Here is a 22,255-nt window from a genome sequence, read left to right on the forward strand (position 1 = left end):
GTACATATTAGTTACGGATGTGGAGTCTTAAGGAGATTTGATCAAATATTTCTTATGAAATAATTCATAAACAACCAGGAAAAGAAGAATTCTTCTGGGTCTGAAAGATGCTGAATTTGTATTTGTTATAAACTGAGATTCTGCTGTTCTTACATCCGATCAGTTTTTTCTGAGATGGCTGTTTAACAAGAACTGAATGGAAATGTTGCAGACTTAGAAAAGTGCTTTATGATGGATAAAAGTTGGTTTTCTGCAGCCAAAAGAAAAAAGAGATTTGAGGATTTTTGAGGTCAAGAAGGGGATGCCTCTACCTCTTGAGCGGAGCTCATCTACTCATCAACTTTTTAGATTTTAGAGCAGTTTAGATTTCCTGTAGTGTCTTTGAGAGTCTGCAACTACACTAAATGCATTTATAACAAACTGCACTAAATGCAGTTTGTTATACATTTTTTAATGAGTCTGGACAGATATAATAATAAAAAATATTTATTTTCCACCGGGGTGGAAATTCATCTTTGGCTCACCAAGATACATACAGACAAGACATTGTGGGGTACAATACAGCAGTGAGGATCACATCGTAGAAAAGATCAAATTGCATTAAGAAGAAATATACCAACATTAAAAGACCTGTTTCATAATCGCCATCATCATCATAATCGTCGTCGTCACCGCCACCACCGCCACCACCGCCACCACCGTCATGCAGTTGGTCATTGTGTCAGATTAAGAATGTTGACTGTTCTGGGGACAAAAGACTTCTCATAAATATTTTTGGTTGCCAGAGGAACTCTGTAGCGCCTACCAGAGTTCAGAAGCACAAACTCTCTGGAGAGAGGATGGAGCCATCAGCTGTGATGCTCAAAGCTTTCCTCCTTACCCTCTCCTTGTACAGTAGGCACAAAGCCTTTTGGGGATTGCCAATGATTTTGCTAGCCATTGACACAATCCTAAACAGTTTGTTCAAGAATTTACAGTTTAGGTGACCAAACCAGGCAGAAAGGTGAGATGTCAAGACACTCAATCGTGGTCTTATACACAAGTTCTAAGACCTGCTGACTAACACTAAGTTAATAGAGTCGCTGGGAACATTTCTTGTAAATATACTCTGTTTCCAGAGAAACTCATCCGGGAGTCTAGAACTGTGCCTACTGCCTAGATATTTGAAGTTCTCTACTGTTTCTATTAGTTGGCCATCCAGCGAGACTGGCAGTATAGTAATGTCAGGTTTAAACATGATTATTTCCTTTGTCTTGCCTACATTAATTTCTAGCTGACTATTATCTGTCCCTTGTAGCTAATTGCATGAAAGAAATGAAAGCATACTTGAAATGCCACAAATTTCATAACTAGTTACATGTGGTACATCTAGAAATTAAGAGGTCACTAAAAATAACGTATTATTCTTTATTCAAAGAATCACCTTTACATGCTTACAGAGTTGGTATGGTAACTGCTAACATGACAATTTAACTTTAACTGCTTAACTTAATCAGGCCAAGTGATGCAAAAGTATTTTGAAATGCCTTTTTGAGACTTCTGCAGAATGCAGCGTCAAGCTCCAAATGCTCAGCTATGATGTGAACTGCCCATTTTACTCATGGCGTAAATGACGGAGGAAATTATTTTTTCTCTAACCTCGGGCATAGTTGCAATGCGCCAGCATTTTTTGTGATCACCATATTTTACAATATTTTTTATTAAGGTCTAAAAAATATTGTTGGTATCAATCTTGTTGGAAAGTATGATAGGTTGGCTTTGTGTTTGAGTTGTTTTATTTTGAAATGTGTGTCCTTGTGTGTTCAGCTCTTGTTTGACCTGCTTTGGCTAATCTTCCCTGATTGTTCATACCTGTCTCATCAGCCCTCTGTCTTTATATTGTCTTTTCTTCTCTTCCTCCCTGCTGCTCCCTCTGTTTTCCATCTTATCTGTTTAAATGTCCATTTGCTTGGTATCGTGTTTTTTTTCTTTCTCTCTGGTTCTGTGTTGGAGGCCTTTTTAATTATTATTATTTGGATTCCTGCTGCTTTTGTTTGAATTAAAACAACTTTTTGTGTCCGACTCCTGATGTCTCAAGATCTCCTGCAGTTGGAGCATGGCCACACCCCAACCATAACAGAAAGTGACTACAGTGTGTTTTAAACAATCTCATCAATGACAAACATTTCCACGGTCAGTGGTTCAAGCCCTGTTTTCCACAGTGTCATTGGGACAGATGCCAAAGGCCAGATGTCACAATGTCATTTCTAAGCTGCTTTGCTGCTAAATGAGAAAATGTAATATAATGCAATGGATGATGGATATTTCTCATCATCAAATGAACAACTCACTGTATAACGTATTTATTTTATTGCTTAGAGGGTTTTTGGACATCTAAAAATCTACAGTGAAAAACATCACTTGTTTCATAGGTTATAGTAAATGTATCTGTGGTCCAATGTTTGTTAAAATAACCACTAGCACAATAACTGTAAATGCTACCAGAATAATACACCGCCACAGTTTTGTGGTTTTTACTGTGGTAGGAGGTCGACATATTGACTTCACTTGACACAAATGTACTACATACAGCAGCATCAACTCAGTGTAGACATGAAATTGTGCTGGAGATGAGCGTGTCTGCTCATGGCTGCATAAATCATGACCTCCAAGAACATTCCGTCTCCACTGGCACTTTGCAGAGTGGTTCCCTGGAGAAGCTACGAGGTAAAATGGAAACATGTGGGCAAAAGTTCAAAATTTGTATTACCCTGAAATTGAAAGGAATGGCTTTTTGTCTGCTTCATTAGAGAATCTCATCTGTAAGTAACTGCTCAACGTAATATTACATAACCTCCTCCTGTGCTCTTGTCATTACCTTTTTGGTGAAAAAAGTGGATATTTTTCCCAATTTCAGAAAGACAGGAATTAGTTAATTGAATTAAATCAATATTGACAGATTAATGGATTAAGCTAATTATTGATTGGTGCTTTGCTGTGAAACCAGTGGGCCACATTGTATTTCATGAAGGAGTTAAAAGGCTGTCAGATGTAGATGAGGAGGTGATAAAATAAACCATTAACAAGGTTATTAGAAGAGATTATCAAATGTTTGGGGGTATAAGACTATATACATTTTGGAGTTATGGCAGCAGACTTCCACGCTATGAAGGCCTTGCAAGTTAGCACATTTTGCAGGTTGGGTCATATTCCAGAATTACCACTACTTACCTCAAGTTCCCTTTGACAAATTGGCATTGAAAGTTTTACTCTTCTTCTCCCTGACTAATCTTCTTTATTTCCCCCTTTGTATTAAAACCATTTTTGGGACGTGTGAAGGGTATCAGAACAGCTCGTTTTTACATTTTGTTAGTTTAGTTAGTCATATTTATGAGACAAGTCCATAAAGTCCATCCATTGTAGCTAATGTGCCGATATATGGTGAAGCAGATCCAATTCGGACACTGTCAGATGACATGATCTTATACAACTGCAGAAATTGTGCATTGAAGCCTTTAGAAACAGTCGACCATCAATTTAACTTTGTCTCCCACTAACTGGAAAATACATTACATATTCAAACACTTCCAGAGTTTTTAAAAGAGCTAATGGTGTTGTACTAAAATTGCCATAAAGTTTAATTCCATGAAAACCATTTGTGTCGTGATTTACCTTCTTTTTATTGCAGCATGATAGAAACTTGTGTTATAGGATAAATGTGTGAGATAGATAGATCTTTATTGTCATTATCACTATGTACAACGAAATTAAAATTGCTCTCCAGTCAGTGCATCATATACAGTAAACAAATAAAATAACTGAAAAATAAATCAATAAAATGAAATAAAAACAAATACAATAAATATATATATATCTAGACACATTCACCCCTCCACACATACATCAACATACGGACATTACAAGAACTTTCATCAACATACAATCATTTTTTGTTATTGCACATTAGCTCCTGTTTTTGTTAAAGGAGCATGAGGCTCCTTTTAAGAAATGAGACTCTCTAGCGCCACCCTTCACCACGACGGCCGTTGGGGGTACTGCAGCCAACAGCGAAGCCGGCACGGGAGAACGGGGAAAACGAGCATGCAGCGTCATTTGACGTCACATCCTGTTTGTCCTTGTTTTCATGAGTCTGTATCGTTTCCCAGATGGCAGCAGTTCAAACAGTGAGTGTCCAGGGTGTGAAGTGTCTTTTATTATATTTTGGGCTTTTTTCTGGCAACGGGAGTGGTGGAGGTCTTCCAGTGTTGAGAGAGGGCAGCCCCTGATCTTCTGGGCGGTGGTGATGACCCTCTGGAGGTCTTTCCTCTGAGCTGCTGTACAGCTGCTGTACCAGATGCAGATACAGTACGTCATAATGCTCTCGATGGAGGCTCGGTAGAAGGTAGAGAAAGTAGAGCAGGGGACTCAGCACACAGCCCTGGGGGGAACCGGTACAGAGGCTTAGGGCCGTGGATGTGTGATGGCCAACCCTGACTCATTGTCTGCGGTCAGAGAGGAAGCTGCTGATCCACATGCAGGTGTCGTCTGGAATCCCCAGGTCCCCCAGCTTGACCACCAGTTTGTGAGGGAGGATGGTGTTGAAGGCAGAGCTGTAATCCCCAAAGAGCATCCGCACGTAGCTCCCCTGCTGCTCCAGGTGGGCTAGTGAAGCATAGAGTGCTGTGGCCACTGCAACCAGGCAAACTGGTGGGGGTCAAGGGTGCGGGGCAGGGCTGCTGTGATGTGACTACAGACCAGCTTTTCAAAGCACTTCATCACCACTGGGGTGAGTGCAACTGGTCTGTAGTCGTTGAGGCTGGAGATGTGAGTCTTTTTGGGCAAGGGAACTATGGTAGAGGACTTCAGGCAGGATGGGACAGTGGACTGTGCTAGGGATTGGTTGAAGATCTTAGTGAAGACTCAAGCCAGCTGGTCTGTACAATCCCTCAGCACCCGTCCCGGGAGCTCCTCTGCCAGCGCAAAATCACCCACCGCAGCTCCCGGGCTTGTCCGGTAGTTGGTCAGGTGCTGGATACCTAGCCACACCTTTCGGCTGTTATTGCTGTCCAGGTGGTCCTCAATCCTCCTCCTGTAGTCCGCCTTTGCCTCTCTGATGCCTCTCTTCAGGTTGGCTCGAGCTGTGCTGTAAAGTTCGCTGTCACCAGACCTGAAGGCGGTGTTTCTCTGCTGCAGCAGCTGCTGCACCTCCCGGTTCATCCAGGGTTTCTGGTTAGGGTAGATGCGGATCTGTTTGTCCACAGTGATAGTGTCTATGCAGTTTTTAATGTAACATAGTACGCTATCTGTGAACAGCTCCAGGTCCTGATGTTCAAAGACTTCCCAGTTGGTCTTGTCGAAACAGTCCTGCAGCTGCTGGGAGGCATCCTCCGGCCATGTGGCAACAGAGAGGCGATTTTAACTGTGGTAGATTCATCCAATTAAACCTTGGCATTTATCGTCTGCAGTTTACAGCACATAAATGATTTAAGGAGATTTGTTCAAACTTATCCCTTTTTTCAGTTCAGTAAAATGGAGGTAAAAGCCTTTTATGTTTAGTCTGATTGCTGCTCATTGTTTTAAAGCTTTGGAACCAATTTGTTAATGGCAGTTAAGCAGCATTAACCAGCGTAGACTTGAACCTGGGAGTGGTACGATGAACAAGTATAGTCTAAAATCTGTTTTTCAGGGACCTGGCAGCTCAAAGAGATTATTCCCTTTAGTTCCTTTTCACAAAGAAGCATAAAATACATGTTTTCAGAACTATACAGTGGGCCACATTGTATGTGGCCCACTGTATACTAGTAGTGGATCAATACTTCTTCCTTTAGCTGTCAATCGAAACATGAATGTTGAGCGTCCTCAAAAGAAAGTGGGTCCATCCATCTTCCGTGTGTGTGTGTGGCATAGTAAGTAGTGGTTTCCAAACATCCCTCTTCTAACTCTTCCGACTGGTTTTCCAAAGCCAGAGGAGACCCATGACCCTCAAGAGAAGGCTGAGTCTATTCTGGGGACTCCTCCAGGTGAGGCATGTCTGGAACACTGTTCCCTGGGAGGCATCCTGACCAACTAGATAAACAACCTCCATTGGCTTCTTTTGACACAGAAGAGTAGATACTCTTTTGGTACCTCCCTGATGTCTGAGGTCCTCAAACAAACCATTGCTCACTTGTTTTTGCTTGTGGTTTGGCGTATCACGATTTAAGATTCTGAGAAACAGATTATCATTTTAATGTGTGATTTTATTTGGTATACTTTGCTGGATGAGGTTAAGGCAGAGGTCCAAGTTAAGTATATAGGATATATGACAAAGTTATGAGCAAGTCACTTGGTAGACAGTGATTGGTTAATATGTTTCAGATAGATTCCAAGGTGGTGCATCTCTTACCAGGGAATCACGCCGAAATTGTCAAAAATCACCTGTGGTCACTCAGGACTCCTACATCGCACTGTTCCAGACGCCTCTTGCAGCGAGCTTTCATTTGTAGAAAATGAATGTCAGCCAGACGCCTACGACACCCGTGGCACTTTCGCTGTGAATGCACGGTTACGCTTTGCTTTGTTTTTTCACAGTCTCACTCTTTCTAATCAATCACTGGAGAAGTTCCACTTCTGCAAAATTGGTTTTAAAATTAAGTTGTAATTGTTTCTCCTTGATTAAAACTTTAATACTCCTTCTTTGGGATGCCTGCTCATTTAAAATCAGCGTCCTGATTCAAATTCATAATGCACATCGTTCTTGGGAATGGGTCAGTGCCAACCACCCTCACCGTTTGTTACCGAGACATCTCTTGTGGAGCAACTGGGAGAAAGAGTGCAAGTGAGTGGTTTTTCCCCATTTAGCGGGGAGCAAATCTGGAGGCTCAGCTTGACACATCGGGATCTGCGTCCCATCTGTGCCGTGCAGTTTATCTCAGCTGTATGTGGGTTGGTGTGTGTCGTCTGTGATGTCACAGTCACTAATGCCGGTTCGTGTTGTTGGCCTAGTTCTGCTTACTGCCACCGCTGATGCTAAAACAAACTTTACTCTGCTCTTCTAAGGCCTGTTCTTTTACTCTGCTTACAACTTTGTTCATAGATTCTGTCTAGTCACCCATCTCATCCTACTTCTTGTTGCGTAACTTAACATCTTACAAGAATACATGCTGGCATGTAGTGACTGAGCATGCATGGCTAGGGATGGTCTATCTCATCACCGTCTTTGGTTTTCTTTCTTTCGTCTTCTTCTTGCACTCGGGAGAACCTCATCCACCTCATCAGCTGTGGAGCAGCAGTAGCAGCAACAAAATTGCAAAAATCTCAGACAGTTGAAGACATTTAAACTTGATCCATCTGCTAGAGTGCTCAGTGCACTCCAGATCTCGCCCGTGCTGAGCCTGTGGGCATTGTGGAGGATCTTAATGTGACAAGCTCCATGTCTTAATTAGGATGGGATCATTTCTCAAGGCAATGCTCTCTCAAACATGCAAATGGAAACCCAACTGATGTGCAAGACCGTGCACTGCATGCAAGCATTTGTGCAGGAACTCATTTACGGATCATGTAAAAGCTGTTTCTGTGATCGCCATCCATGTCAAATTTGCCCATAAGTTAAACTATTTTAAGAGAATTTGTATAATTCTGAAAACTAATACTTCACATCTGAAAACCCTTTATTTCATAGATGGTAGACCTGGTTCATTTTGGCGGTTTCTTGCATGAACTGCATGTTTTGATATCTCTCCAAAGAGCCTCAATGATACTGAGGTGATGATGCAGTGCTGTTCGCTTCAGAACCTTGTCCTTCAGATCATTGTCAACAAAATGCACTGAAATGTGCTTCACTTGATCCTGTTTCAGACTGATGAAGGCACATATTTCTTGATAAAAAGTTGCATTGATATTGTCATCAGTGTGAAAACCCTTGTGGCTTTGTAGCTTCACATCTTCAAAACTCAAAAGATCCACCTTAACTTTTCTCTTCACAAAATGTTTATTGATGTGCTTATAAAACTCAGCTTTGGTCTCATTGTGCCAAATAACTTTCTTAAAAAAGCTTAGAGGTTTCTCTAGGTGTTGTTTTGTATAACATGTGTAGTACTTTGTGATATTTGTGCAGTAATGCCTTCTCTAAAGGTTCTTTTGTTGCATATCAACCTATTTTCCTGGTAGATGGCCTGGGAATCTTTGGTTTACCTGATCATGGCTCTTTCGCAACAGATCCAATAATTCTGCTCTTCTTCTTCATAAGACTGGCTGGCATTTCTAAATACTGGATATCTTTGTTACCTATTTTTCTGTACAATTCAACTACTTCTTGAAACATTCTTCTTCTTTGTTTCCTCAATGGCCCGGTAACCAGCAAAGTCAATACAACCCTGGCTGAAATGTACAGACAACTTAGGAGCTTTGAAACTTGATGACTGTTTGTTTTCACATAGGAACTAATTAATAACGATCTGACATTTTCACAACTATCGAAACTTACAATTAACTTTGAATTTGTTTTTTGAGGGGATTTTATCTGTTGTTGTAAAAAAGGGTATACTCCAGTAATATGATAAGAAACAAATCAAGCAACCAGCTTTTATTCATATAGCACAACTGAAGTTCCTCTTAGATCAGAAATGTAAAAATATAGTAGAAATGTGTTAAAACCAATGCTTATTAACTCACACCTGCCTTTAGTGGATCAAACATGTTATGAGTGAATTCTGAGAGCAGATAAATGAACTGCATAGTTATTAGACAATCAACATTAAATTTGACCAAAAACCACAACATAAGAAAACAAGTGTCTGTTTAGGGAGTAAAACTGGGTAAAATTCCTGAATTTGGGGAAAAAAAAAAAGAAAGAAATCTGTCAAAATGCAGCCAAGAATAGGTCCTGGAAGAAGCTTGCTTTCAGTTTGCTTTATTTTATTCCAGGTTTTTTTTAACATGGTTACATGGTCCAAACACTAGGGCCCAATCCCAATTCAACTTCACTCGCCCTTCTTTTCTCCACTCGCCCTTCTTTTCTTCCCTAAGCCCTAAAAAAGAAGGGGGAGATTTTAGGGCACTTGAAATCTAGGGCACTTGGCCCAGGTGCCTGTCCCAATTCCCCCCCAACCCCCCGTTTTCATCCCTACCCTGATCAGGAAGCTGAGAGCCAAAAGCTGTTTTAATTTCAGCTGTAGCGCTGTTATGGCACTTTATTAAGTTTTAATATTTTTAAGATCCGCAACCGGGGCTCAGTTTATCCAAATAACGCCTGTTAAGAAGTTTGCTCCGAAATTTCGAGATTTCTGTCTGCCGGCTCCGGAGCTTGGGTCCGCGTTAAATCGGCGCAGAGCCTGCGGCGTAGGGTGGGCGTACGGCGCGAGTCGCCGCGTACATAGACGCAGACCTTACGGCGTAGGGTACGTAACCTACGCCGTAGGCTCTGCGTTGGTGTAACGCGGAACCATAAATCCCTTTATTCTGGCGTGATCTTCGGCAACTTTATCTGAAAGTGTGTAAATTACCCAGATAAAAGCTGGATTACTTTGTGGTTTCTGAAAACTATTATATCAGAAACATCCAAAACAAATCTGACGGGTCACAGGATTATTTCTCTCTATTTCTCTGAGACGAGTCTGCCTGTTTGCCCTCGGTCGGCGAGTCAAATCGACGCAGAGCCTACGGCGTAGCTTACGTAGCCTATGGCGTAACCTAACAGCCTTCACTCCGGCGCGATCTTAGCGAACAACGGACAAAAAATGGATTATGTACATTCACTGAGTGAATATTATGAAAGTAAAATATGTATTTGCAACTAGAAATGTAATCAAAACGCATTTTTATGCAGAAACTAACTCAAAATATTGATTTTATTCACAAAAAAATAAGAAATGTCCGGCATGTTTTTTTTTTTGATTCAGTCCACAAATGACGACGAAAAGCATTCTGGGAAATTTTCATACCCCCTCGCTCGCCAAGTGAGCATCTGAAAACCCTCGATTTGAAGGGGCTATTCTCAGCCCCTAGCCCTCGTTATGCCCCCTCCCCCTAGGTGAAAAGAGGAATTGGGACACCACTACCCTCACGGGAACGCGCAAAAGTTAGGGTTAGTGAAGAAAACGAGGCCGAGGGGTTCAATTGGGACGCAGCCTAGCAAATGACGTGGAGGTGTGTAAACTTTGGAGCACAACCCATTTTCTGTCAAAGATCAGTCTTACCAACACTAAATTTCATTCTATGACTTTATTTTAAACATGTATTCTGACTCTGACTAACTCACACAGTCTAACTTTGGGTCAGAGCAGCTTTTCCTTCCTCTCTGCATCCCTATTTATGCCTGGTCGTACACTTACAGCCGAAGCATGTGACTGAATCATCGTGCAGTATTTCTCAGCCTCTTGCAGCAACAAACAGACATGCTGAATAAAACATGATCACAAGCTCCATACAATACAGCATAATAAGAACTGATCTTGGATGACTTACAACAAAAGGAAAAAAGCATTTTTCACTTATTATTTTCATGGTTGCATTTAAAGACTTTACTTCACTGAAGAAAGCTTGTGTGTTCTGCTGTTGTTTATTGAGTTAAAATAGATATCAAACTAAGCCTTTTACAGAGGATTTTCAAACATTTCTATGCCTTTTATGCAAACTTGGTGATTATTCTTTTCACTTCACCAACAAAAAATATGTGCAGTATTGTGCACTATTAATGTTATATACTGTTTTTATTACTGAACCGAAGGGAATGGATTTTCTTTTTACACACTAAATATAATTAAAGCTGCAAGCAGCGATGAACGGGCCCTCGCACTCACGGCCACCGCCCCCCATAAGCATATCAAAAATGACACCACCCACGACTTCCTATGTCAAACCATTCAAAAGTTATAGCAGAAAAAAGGGACAACCAATCAGAAGAAGGGGCGGGGCTAATTCAGGCCAATGAAGGTGAAGGACTCCATACAGAATGTGATGACACCACCCACGACTCTCTATGTCAAACCATTCAAAAGTTATAGCAGAAAATCGGGACAACCAATCAGAAGAAGGGGCGGGGCTAATTTTCACCAATTATGGTCAAGGACTCAATACCGAGTCCCATGATACCACCCACGACTCTTTATGTCAAACCATTCAAAAGTTATGGCAGAGAAAAGTATTCTAGTGGGCGCTGTTGAGCCGTTAGGCCACGCCCATTAATGCAAACCATGAAATATCAAATTTATCACCAGGCCTGGCTTGCCCATAGGAAAAACAACACCAACCGCCGCTGAGTTTGTGTGCAGTTTCCCATTGAAACAATATCTCACACTACTGAGGTTAGATGAAAAACATTAATTAGATGAAGTTGGTAATTAAAGGAGCATGAGGCAGGATTGAGGCAGGATTTATGAAAAAAATGTGTATACGTTTTAAGTTTTCTAGTAATAATGTCAGATGAAGCGTTCCAAACCAAAAAGAATGTTTCCTTTAGTGTATCTCTCCGTTGCCTTGAACAGGCTGTGTGCTGCAAAATGTGCTGCAATTGTGCCCGGAATTTCCCGCGCTGTCCTGCGGATGTGACGTCACATGACGCTGCATGCGCGTTCTCCCCGTTCTCCCGTGCCGGCTTCGCTGTTGGCTGCAGTACCCCCAACGTCCGTCGTGGCGAAGGGTGGCGCTAGAGAGTCTCATTTCTTAAAAGGAGCCTCAAGCTCCTTTAAAGATTACAATATTTAGATATCACTCATCACACCAGTAAACAGGAGAAACCACAATGGTCAATTCTCGCCAAATTGAGTAAATTCCAATTGTCCCTGAACGCACCAGTGGATGAAAGATGCAGTGGATGAAGAAATGATCATCAGTTTCCGAATTCCGACGGTGTATATTTTTATTTGCACCTTTTGCTATAAAAAAAAACAAAAAACAGTCAATGAAAAATGGATAGGAATAGTAAGCCAAGAGGACTTATAATATTACAAAGTTCACTCTCACTCTCAAATAAATAAATAAATATATATAAATAAATACAACAACACACCCCTCTCCCCTTCAAATAAATTCAAATGATCAATCAAACTTGTTTCTTTATACAATTAATTAATTTATACATTTATCAATATTCCATACCATGTCTTTGTAAAAGAGCATAATACAAAGTCTTTCAGCATAAAAGTGCGTATTTTTAATGTGTGACAGCGTCCTGTTTCATAACTAAATCTCTGCCAGCCTCTCCAAGATGGCCGTCGGTACCTTATCCAAGATGGCGGCCGCGCTGAACGTCAGCTCCAATGCCCCGCCCCCCCGCGGGAGATGCGCGCGCATAACAAGCCCCCCCCCTCCCCTCCCCCCACCCCCCACCCCTCCCTCCTTCCCCGGGGGAGCACCCCTCCTTTCTCTCCTCTCCTCCTTTGGCTGTCAGTCAGAGTTAAGAATCCAGTGAATTTAACATAAATATTAATAGAAAATCAACAGTCCCACTCAGGCTTATGAAATTCACAAGATATTTTCTCATTATAGTAAACAACATATCTATGAAGTCGGATGTCAATTTTGACATTTTGTGACAAAGACATAGCTTTTTATGTTATTAGTTAATTTTTTTAATTTTTAGAGTGACGGAGTTCTCAGAAAATAATATGTTCCAGTGTATGATTTTTTAGTCCTGTTGTAAGCTATCTGAAACTGCCATTTAATTTTCCTTACACAAAATCTCTGATTTTTAATTAATATTTTACCAGAAATACAGAGTGACATAAAAATGCCAATTCCTTTCAAATTACGGCCACGATACGCGACACGGTCAACAAGGGACCTACTGCCAATCAAATGTGTCAATTTGCTTAAGATTGGATAAACCAAACAGCAACTAAAGCACATAATTTGATGAAAAATGTATACCTGACCAAAAGGTGGCGCTATGGAGTTCATCCAAGATTGTCATATCCACTTGTTCAGAATGCAAGCCCGATTAAATGTATTGAATTTGGGTTCATTCTGACCAATTATGTTTAAGTTACAACAACTTTTATGTTCATGGCGAGACCCCGATATTTGACAACCTCCAACGGCAACGCCCTTTGACACAAACTTACAGTTTTCTCTGTCACTCATCGTCAATGTCTTACCTTTTATCTGACCAACTTTGAGATCAAGAAACTGATCTCGTTTGGAGCACAGATGCAAACTAGAAGACATGACAATTCCTGGTGCCAACAGGTGGCGCTACAACCGATCCTGAATATTCCACCACAGATGTCTTCAGGCTCAGCCTACAATCATGCACATACGTTTTCAACCACATCAAATCATGTATTGCTGAATTACAGCCAATTGATGTTTGATGGCGAAGCTTAAAAATGACCTCAAACTTCGCCGGATCACTACAGTCACGCCCTCTGGCAGAAACTTAAAAGCTTCGCAATTTAGCGTCGGCCATGTGTCTAGATTGTACAAACCAAGTTGTGAGCCAATTCGATAAAATCTCTAGGAGGAGTTCGTTAAAGTACGAGGCCTAGAAATGATCAGAATTCATGAAAAATGACATTTTCTGTTCAAAATGCCGGACTTCCTGTGTAACTTAGACCATGGGTCCAAAAGACTTTTTTGTAGCTCCTTGTCTAATATAATACTCACATAAAGGTCATTGCTGTAAGTCAAACCATATTGTGGGGCTCGTCAAAAAACATAAAATAGGTGGCGCTATAGAGCCCATTCTTGTGGACCCATGCCTGTCGCCCATAAAATACGTAATTTTACGCGACTCTGGAAGCGTGTGCAAAATTTGGTGAGTTTTCGAGCATTTTAAGGCCTCCAAAAAGGCAATTTATTTACGGCGAGAATAATAATAATAATAATAATAATAATAAACATCACAGATACAATAGGGTCCTCGCACTTTCAGTGCTCGGGCCCTAATAAATATCACTTTTCAGTGATGAGTTTCAGTGTTTCACTCAAGGACATTTTGACACACGGATGGGCTTGGGATGATGCCACTGATCATCCATTTGGAAAAGCGCTCTTTTAGCTGAGCCCCCTGCAGGGATCTGGGCGTCCGATGCCGGAGTCTCACACAGACAGACGGACTCAACACGAGACATGTGACTAGACAATAATATACATGCAGATAAAAATTAACAGCAGAAACAAATATGAATATGAAACAAATATTTTGAAGATGGTCTCCAAACTGAACGATAATTCCTGGCGATTCCCACAGGCACATTGCTTTGGGCGCCATCGCAAATTCATGTTTCCCAAACACACACTTTTACAAATAATGGTCACAAGCTAAGTGGTATGATGCGAGTCATTTGTCAGACTATTGACCCAATCTGCTGGATAAACTAAATGCCAATACCAGCTGGATGAAGTAACGATAATCCCTTAGTGTTTATTCTTCTTAACGTTTCTTCTGGGACTCCTCTTTTTTCCCCTGGAGAACAGAGACCTTGAGAACAGAAAAAAAGATGTTGTTTTTTTTTTCTTTTCAAACACGTTTCATTAATGGTAAAACAATTTAAATGAGTACAGTCAAGGAAACCATCTTTGTTTTATCTTCTTTTTTCTTACTTTCTCTTTCTATAAAATATTTTTTTGCACCTATTTCATACTTGAAACACTTTTAATTTTCCTGAAAAGAATTATGTGGTAGTATTTTCCACCTCTTGCCGTTATGGCAGACTGAAAAGTACTGGGAAAATCTTAGAACAAGTGTCAGTAACCAATAGAGGAGTTGGTTTTCTTTCATTAACAAAGGAATCTGGTTCAAGGTTTATAAACAGTGACCCAGCAGGAGCCGCAATTTTTACAAAATCTTTAGTCTGATACTTGAATTTCTGCCATATAGTGTCATCAGTGTGTCTTTTTAAACATTTCTCTAATTTTCTAGCGCCGTTTTTTTTAACAAGCTTGTTCAGGAGAAATTTGTTGGAATAAAGAAAAAAAACATCCCCCCAATACAGTTCATCCACTATGTAAAACGGTTGTAAGAGTCTTAAATCAAATTGAATAAAGTTTCATTACTCTGCTACTCACTAAACTTAAGGCACATCCACTCCACAATGGCAAAGTATTCCCAGTGACTAAATATATATATTTACCAAACAAGTGAAATTGGATAATTTTCTCTGCACAGTTATTGACAAACACCTGTTTATTTGTTATATTGTTCATTTAAATCTCTGTAAATCTGCTTTTGAATCTCAGAAGACGTCAACTACAAAAGTAGCTTTGTTTATTTTCCCAAGTGTCTCATATGTATCAGTGAATTCCCGTCTCCTTCTGGGGCACAAGGTCTTTAGTTGGATCCACTCGTAATCTGATCATGGCAGAATTCATTCCCTTCTTTACATTTATCCCAATCACAGAGAAGGAGAGCGTGGCAGAGCGAGACCACGGCAGGGCGTCTGACAGTTGACAAGCTGACGAGGCCGGTGACAATGACGGAGTGACAGTGATGAAAAAAAATCACAATGAACAAATGAGAGACAGATGGGTATGGAGAAGGGCCTTTGCCTGTCTATGACAGAATTCAAAACACTGCGAGGTTTTAATAATGGAGATGGAGAGAGCGACGGCAGTGGTGCAGAGACAGGCGGTGACAGCATCGAGCTGAGTGGCATTGATGATACGGAGACGGAAAGTGACAGCGACGCAGGGACGAAGTCTGACAGGGACAGATGCAAACGCTCCAGAGGCCTGGAGTGTGTCCTCTGCTCGACGCAGTGAGCAACAACAGCAACTCCAGGCTAAACAGACTAGCTCCATTTCTGACAACGCCCGAGATGATGCGTTGGGAGTGTTTGCTGAAATGATTTTATATAAATGAATATTTGAAAATATGTGCCGGTGACAAAAGTCAAAAAGTTGTTTGAAAGCAACATCGTCCCCCTTCAGGGGACTTTGGTTGGGATTTCGGTGCGGGACTGTTATTTTGCACACATTTTGGTAGTTTAGTATTTTATTATTCAGTTATTTTTTGTCTACACTTCCAACGTGATTTAATGTTTCCTGAAAGATGAGGGCGCATCCATGGGCAGTCTCGCTGTTTGGGTAGCTTTAACCTTAATCTAAAAAAGATGACATTTTTATCCTCATCTAATTTTATTTAGTTTGCACAGTGGAAAACACCATGATAGCAATGCATATAATTATAAAGACACCACTGCCTGGATTCAGCAACTCCTTGAATACAACTGTACCAAGTAACATGAGAATAGCTTAAAGCACATAGATTTTTAAAAGTTTTAGTGTGGATAGTATCAGGCGGACTCTATTTAGACACTTGGATACCTATACTGTGCCAAAATGTGCCAAATGTGTTTTTTACCCTTTTTGAAGGGAATATGGCTATAAAATACTTTGATGATTTGATGATACATTATTTCGTAAATGTAAAATCTCAATCCAAAAATCACTGCGCTAGTCTCTCGGTGAGTCTCGCTCTATGCGCTGTGCAACTGTGCGTCACTGAGCCAAGATGGCTGCCGCGTATGGAGCTACAACAGTCTCATAATTCACAAATGCACACGCAGATCCACAAATGCACACGCAGATCCACAAATGCACAGACCGATTCACAAATGCACAGGACAAAATTCACAAATGCACTGAACAATTCACACGTGCGTAGGACGTGTGAATTGAAGATACACAAATGTATTTTTGATGCACACACAAATATTACCTGATTTACAAATCAGATGTTTGAACTGCGTTCGCGTCGTTTGCTTAGAAAAGTGATTCAATATTTTGAGTTGGTGGAGTAAAGATAAATAAACAAGACAGGAGACTGGAGAGGTGTGTTTATGTGTGTTATGGTTTGCCGTTCAGGAAATTAATCTTTCTTTCAATTAATCTTGTTGTTTCATTCCATATATTCAAAGATTAATTTCCTGAATGGCATGCCATAGTGTGCCATCTATATATATTTATATATGTATATAAATTTATATATATGGAGATGTTTATATGCTCCATTTTATATATATATATAATAGGCAGCAGCGGTCGATGACGTGTCTGTTTGTCTATGGGTGTCGCTCTATGCGCTGGCCAACTGTGAGTCATGGAGCCATAAGATGGCTGCCGCGCTCCAGAGACCTGATAGATGAAGGTCGTTTCCGAATTTGGACACTACCGCACTACATGCTACATACTGCAAAGTATGCACTGAATACTGCCTACTAAATGAACGATTCAGTACGCTGCTCCAGCAGACCGTTCACACAGCAGTGTGCTACAGTGTATCCCAGAATGCATTTCGCACCAAAACGTCAGCGAAAGATGAGATTTAAAAGCAGACTAGAAGCTGTTGTAATTCCAGCTGTAGCGCTGTTAATATGCCACTTTATTACGTTTTAACATCTTTTCAGGTGTAAAAGTAACCGTTAAGATCCCCACCCTGGGCTCAGTTTATCCAAATAACGCCTGTTAAGAAATTTGATCCGATGTTCCGGGGATCAAAAGACCTCCCGGACAAATTCCCTGTCAAAACACAGCAATGAAAAGTAGTTATTTCATGAAAATACAACGAATTACTGATATATAACGTTGTCATAACACTTAGTTCACTTTTATTTACGTAGCAAGCACGCTAAGATAACTAACAAAAACCTAACATACTATTAAAAACCCACAATTTTTAATCGTTGTCCTTACACTAAATTGAATTAAAAAGGTTATATATTAAAGTTACTTACATTTATATTCCTCCTTATCCCTCTCCACGGTGCAATTAGTCCTTTCTGCCTTCACATCACATCACTGTCCGATTGCAGCTGTTTTCTCAATAAAGCTTTGAGAAAAAAAAGAAAAAAGCACTGCCCGGCCGAGGCCGCATTGCATTCTGGGATATAGTAAGCGAGCTAGACTGGTCTGATGCATGCTGCAGATTTTTTTCCAAATCAGTAAAACATCCGGGTATTTTTCGCACACTGCAGATTTCCTTCTGTTCACATACAGCATACTACTTACTACATTTTGGCCAAATCAGTGTATACTTGTAGTACAGTATGCGAATTCGGAAACGGCCGAAGTCTTGTTCTGGTGTAATATCTCGTTTGAAAGCTCGCGACATGTAGAATGTCAACAAACTTTATGTAAATTCCCAAAAGCCATGAGGAGTCAACAAATTGGCCGCGAAATGATGGCAGATGAAGCAGTTTCACTACTATGAAGGATTAAATCCTGAATTCTGGTCAAAGATGGTGTGGATAGACTGAAAATGACAACGAAACGGGATTTGCTGACGTAGTGTGTGATGAACACGCAATCTGATGTGCCGGTTGTGAAATGTGAGTTTTGCCTTTCGGTTTGTTTTGAGATTGGCATGAAGTGGTCGGCCCAGAAAAGATTATGTTCGGTATCATCTGAAAGTGTAGCTTTTATAGTTTCATATGATACCCACTATACGTTGGGGTGGAGAAAATCGATCTTGCGTTCTGTTGCGTTCTGTTTCGGGTGTTGCTCCTGTTGGGGGCGCCATCATTGTTGCAAATGTATTTTTAAGTTGTTATAAATCAAATTCTTTGTTGACAAAACGTACTTGGAGTTTGGACATATTGGCTTTAGTGCTTCTTGTTTGAGAAACCGTTGAAAGAAAATACCCTGAGTAACTTTTTCCCCAGTACCGGGTCCGTCGGGGGGAATGATCCCTAACCCTGTAATGCTAAATGTATCATATATACATGAATATCTGAGACCACTGCACCACTCACATAACAGTAAAAACATGCTTTCTACAGAAATATATGAATACAATGATCTTATGTATTCATAATGATGCACAAAACATTATTTAGAAACTATTAAAAGACAAAAATGGGGGTGTTTTTTGAATACAATATATAATACTTTAAGCCGGGCATACACTGTGCGATATTTTAAATCGTATGAGACTGCCCCATCTCACACTGCACGACTAAATCGCGGAGTTCAAAAGTTCAGAGCCCACGATTTATGGTCTCACACTGTACGACCCGATGCTCGGATGCGACCCGTCTGCTCACACTATACGTTCATAATCCTCCCGTCTGACTTCTGTGTACTGGAACTTGAGGCCGGTTTTGGGGCAGGGGTAGGCTGTTCCAACCCAAACGTGCGTCCTGCCCACCCGATCAAAGGTTATGGGATCCTTTATTTTTTTAAATAATTTTATATATATATTAAAAAAATCCCAAAATATCTGTACCGTTTCTGATTGGGTGTGTGCACTGCGCATCATTTTTTGACACAACAAAGAACGCATACCGCAAAAGTTGTGTCTCGTCGGAGGGACCCGACGTCCCAGCAAAATGAGAAGAGAAAAAAGAGTTCAGCAGACGGCGCACACACTAAAGGCTGATTTATGGTTCCGCGTTACACCAACGCAGAGCCTACGGAGCAGGGTACACAGCGACCTGCACCGTACGTGGAAATGCTGCCTTTTTTTGCTATTAAAACATGATTTGTAATGTGAATTTGCAACACTTAAACTACAAATAATAGTTTTTGACGTGACATCAGAGACTGCGCATGCTCTCTGTGAAAGGATGAGGCAAATCGGGTCGCAGCTGCTTCAACTGTGCGATTCCTTCACGAGGAGCGACCAGGATTTCAAACATGCTTGATTTTCTTGCGACCTCACGATTTGTGATCGGGAGCTCGTCGTGAGGTGTTAATCTCTCGTTGTTACCCCACGTACACTGCACGAGGCACGACCAACGATTGGGTCAAAATCGGGCCCGATCAAAAAAAAGTCGCACGACTGGAAAATCGGCTCAAAACGAGCCGATAATCGCACAGTGTATGCCCGGCTTTAGTGTAATAATTAATATATCAGGCTTTAAAGATTTAAGAAGATCTTGGTTAGGTTTTCGAAAAGGCTAAGACTTTGCGCTCAATTGAGATTTAATTGCCCACATTTACGACTATTCCATTTTAAATATTTTATTCTGGCAAAATGTCAACTGATCATAAAATGTGAAATAAACAAAAACCCAACTATTTATTAAAAGTGATAGCACATGGGCATGGTGTTCAACACCGTCACAAGAAATTCGTGGTTTGAATGTGCAGCATTTGATCATGGAGTTCGTAAAGCATCCATAAATGTATATGTAGTAGATACTAGGACATTGTGTCACGTGGTGTTTGGGATAAAGTCAACAATTGTACACACAAAATAGTAAAAGGACTTGTTTTGCCAGGATTTGCATACTTCTAGGGAAACGGTTGAAGCAGCCAAAATACAGAGAAATACAGACAGAGTGGCAGTGATGAAGGCTTGAGGACCATGACCTCATGCTGGTCATAAAACTGCCGTTGTCTTCGGAGTTGATGGCTGAAATAAACTTGAGATGCACGGTCTTCAGACACAAAGACGCTCACAGTCTGTCAAAAAAGACTGAAGCAAATAAACTGAGTAAGAGTCTTTGCTTGTTGCTTGTGCAACATTCACAGACTGCATTTCTGGCCCTGGCTCACTCATGCACTCTCCTGAGTCACCACCAAACACTGGAGCAGAGAGTCTACAGTGGGCTCCTCGTGTGTTTCAGTAGTTGGTTAGTTGTGTAAAGCAATGTTGCTGATCACAGAATCTCTGCTCTTTTACATATTCTGCAACAGTACATTTCTGCAAACTTCTCAAACATGCATATGCTTGTGTCCAAGTGACAAACTCCTCTCGTGGCTGTATTAATTATGGTAGTAATTGTGATAAATTGCCAATTTGAGTTACATGTTGATTAATGGAATCCTTTGGCAAAGGTGCCCAGACCTTGGATGGCAGGTTTTTACCCAAAACAATGATCTTCAGCAAAAACATTGTTTGCTTTTTATTTCAACATTACACTTCCAGTATGAAGTAAATGCTGTATTTAGACAAGCTGCAGTTCTTGTACTGACCACTTGGGTCTCCATTGAGCCCTATGTTAAATTGTCCGACTTTACAGCATAAACAAACAATTTACAGCCTGGTTGCAAAAACATTTTTTGTCTCCATTACTTGACAACTGTACAGGGATGACTTTTTAAATGTATCTTTTGTACCACATCAGGTAAAATTATATAAATCAATACCATTATATAAAATTAGGGCAAAGGTCAAGCTAAAATGGGTAACTGTGATTAACATAGGTGGGCGTATTCCAGTTGGTTTTTCAGGCCTGTTTGCTCGGCCTACTCGTAATGTGGTTCAGAAACAATCACAGCGGGATGTCCAGTTCTTCTAATACAATCTGAGTTAAACCTAACAAAATCATTATCCTAACACTGACGTGCCGTAACAGCGATTTCAGAACAGCAGTTATGTGGTAAAGACCAACATCTTGCAAATGTGGCACCAGTTTTATATATCAGCCTTAGTACTATGAGTCAAAAGCATGTAGAGATGTTTAAGGGGAAGAAAAGCCACAGGGGCAGGCAAAAGTATTATTGTAGTGTTGAATGGCTCAAGAAATTCAACTTGCCTGTGGGGACATTTCAGAATGTAATATTTCATCCTTACAGAGGGTCACTTACAGTGACTGGAACACTGGAATAAGCTGTGACGTCTGTTGTTTTTGAGCGACTGGTGCAGTCATGAGGAATATTGACATCAACAATGCCTGGTGCAGAGCTGTCTTTGGATGTGTGCAGCCGGGCTCTGTTGCTGATGTCACACTGATTTCATGGGACTTTCAGAATGACAGTGGGATGGATGAAGTGAGATGAAGGCAGAGATTTTTATATTCATGAGCTATGCTTAAAAGGATTTTGCAATGGAAATTTTGAGAGGAAAAAAAACTGTTGGGTGAATCAGTCAACCATGAAAATTAGCTGTTCCTGTCAAAAAATGTAGAAATTGATTTTTCATCATGTAGGGGTTTTTTTTTTCTTCTCCCCAAGTTCTGTACCTCAGATGTAGGTGCAGTGGTAGCAATATTAACATCCTCGTCTTCATCTTTTCCCTTTTTCTGTTTCCTTTTTTTCCACAGTCATCTGCAACTTCCGAGGCTCGGTGGCGCAGGGTTTGGCTCTGGAGGTGGGAGAGACGGTGCAGATTCTGGAAAAATGTGAAGGTAAAACTTGCACCTGATGCGACAGTATGGAGTTGACAGTTTGTTGCTGTAAAAGTATTCTCTTATTTTAACACCAGTAAACACTACAAATACAATCTGGGGCAAAAGACAAAACTTCACACTTGAAGGTATGCTAAGACAAACATGATGGAATAATAAAAGTAATGTTGGAATTATTTCTGGGTTAGGGTTAGGAAAACATTCATATTGTCAATCAGACTGTCTCCATCTTATACCACAGTGAATCACCCGTCTCCATCCAACCCTAACCTCTGTATCCTCGTCTC

General features: G+C 40.7%; 1 protein-coding gene across 9 annotated transcripts in view; it reads left to right on the top strand.

Annotated features, from left to right (window-relative positions):
• Positions 1 to 22,255, top strand: part of LOC133448459 (dedicator of cytokinesis protein 3-like) — a 246,147-nt gene that overhangs the window by 82,167 nt on the left and 141,725 nt on the right. For all 9 annotated transcript variants that reach the window (XM_061727004.1, XM_061727008.1, XM_061727005.1 and 6 more), the window contains exon 2: positions 21,885 to 21,968. In XM_061727004.1, the coding sequence (XP_061582988.1) occupies positions 21,885 to 21,968 (84 nt within the window). The remainder of the gene's footprint in view (positions 1 to 21,884; positions 21,969 to 22,255) is intronic.

Source organism: Cololabis saira, chromosome 8, assembly GCF_033807715.1.
Source record: "Cololabis saira isolate AMF1-May2022 chromosome 8, fColSai1.1, whole genome shotgun sequence".
NCBI lineage: Eukaryota > Metazoa > Chordata > Actinopteri > Beloniformes > Belonidae > Cololabis > Cololabis saira.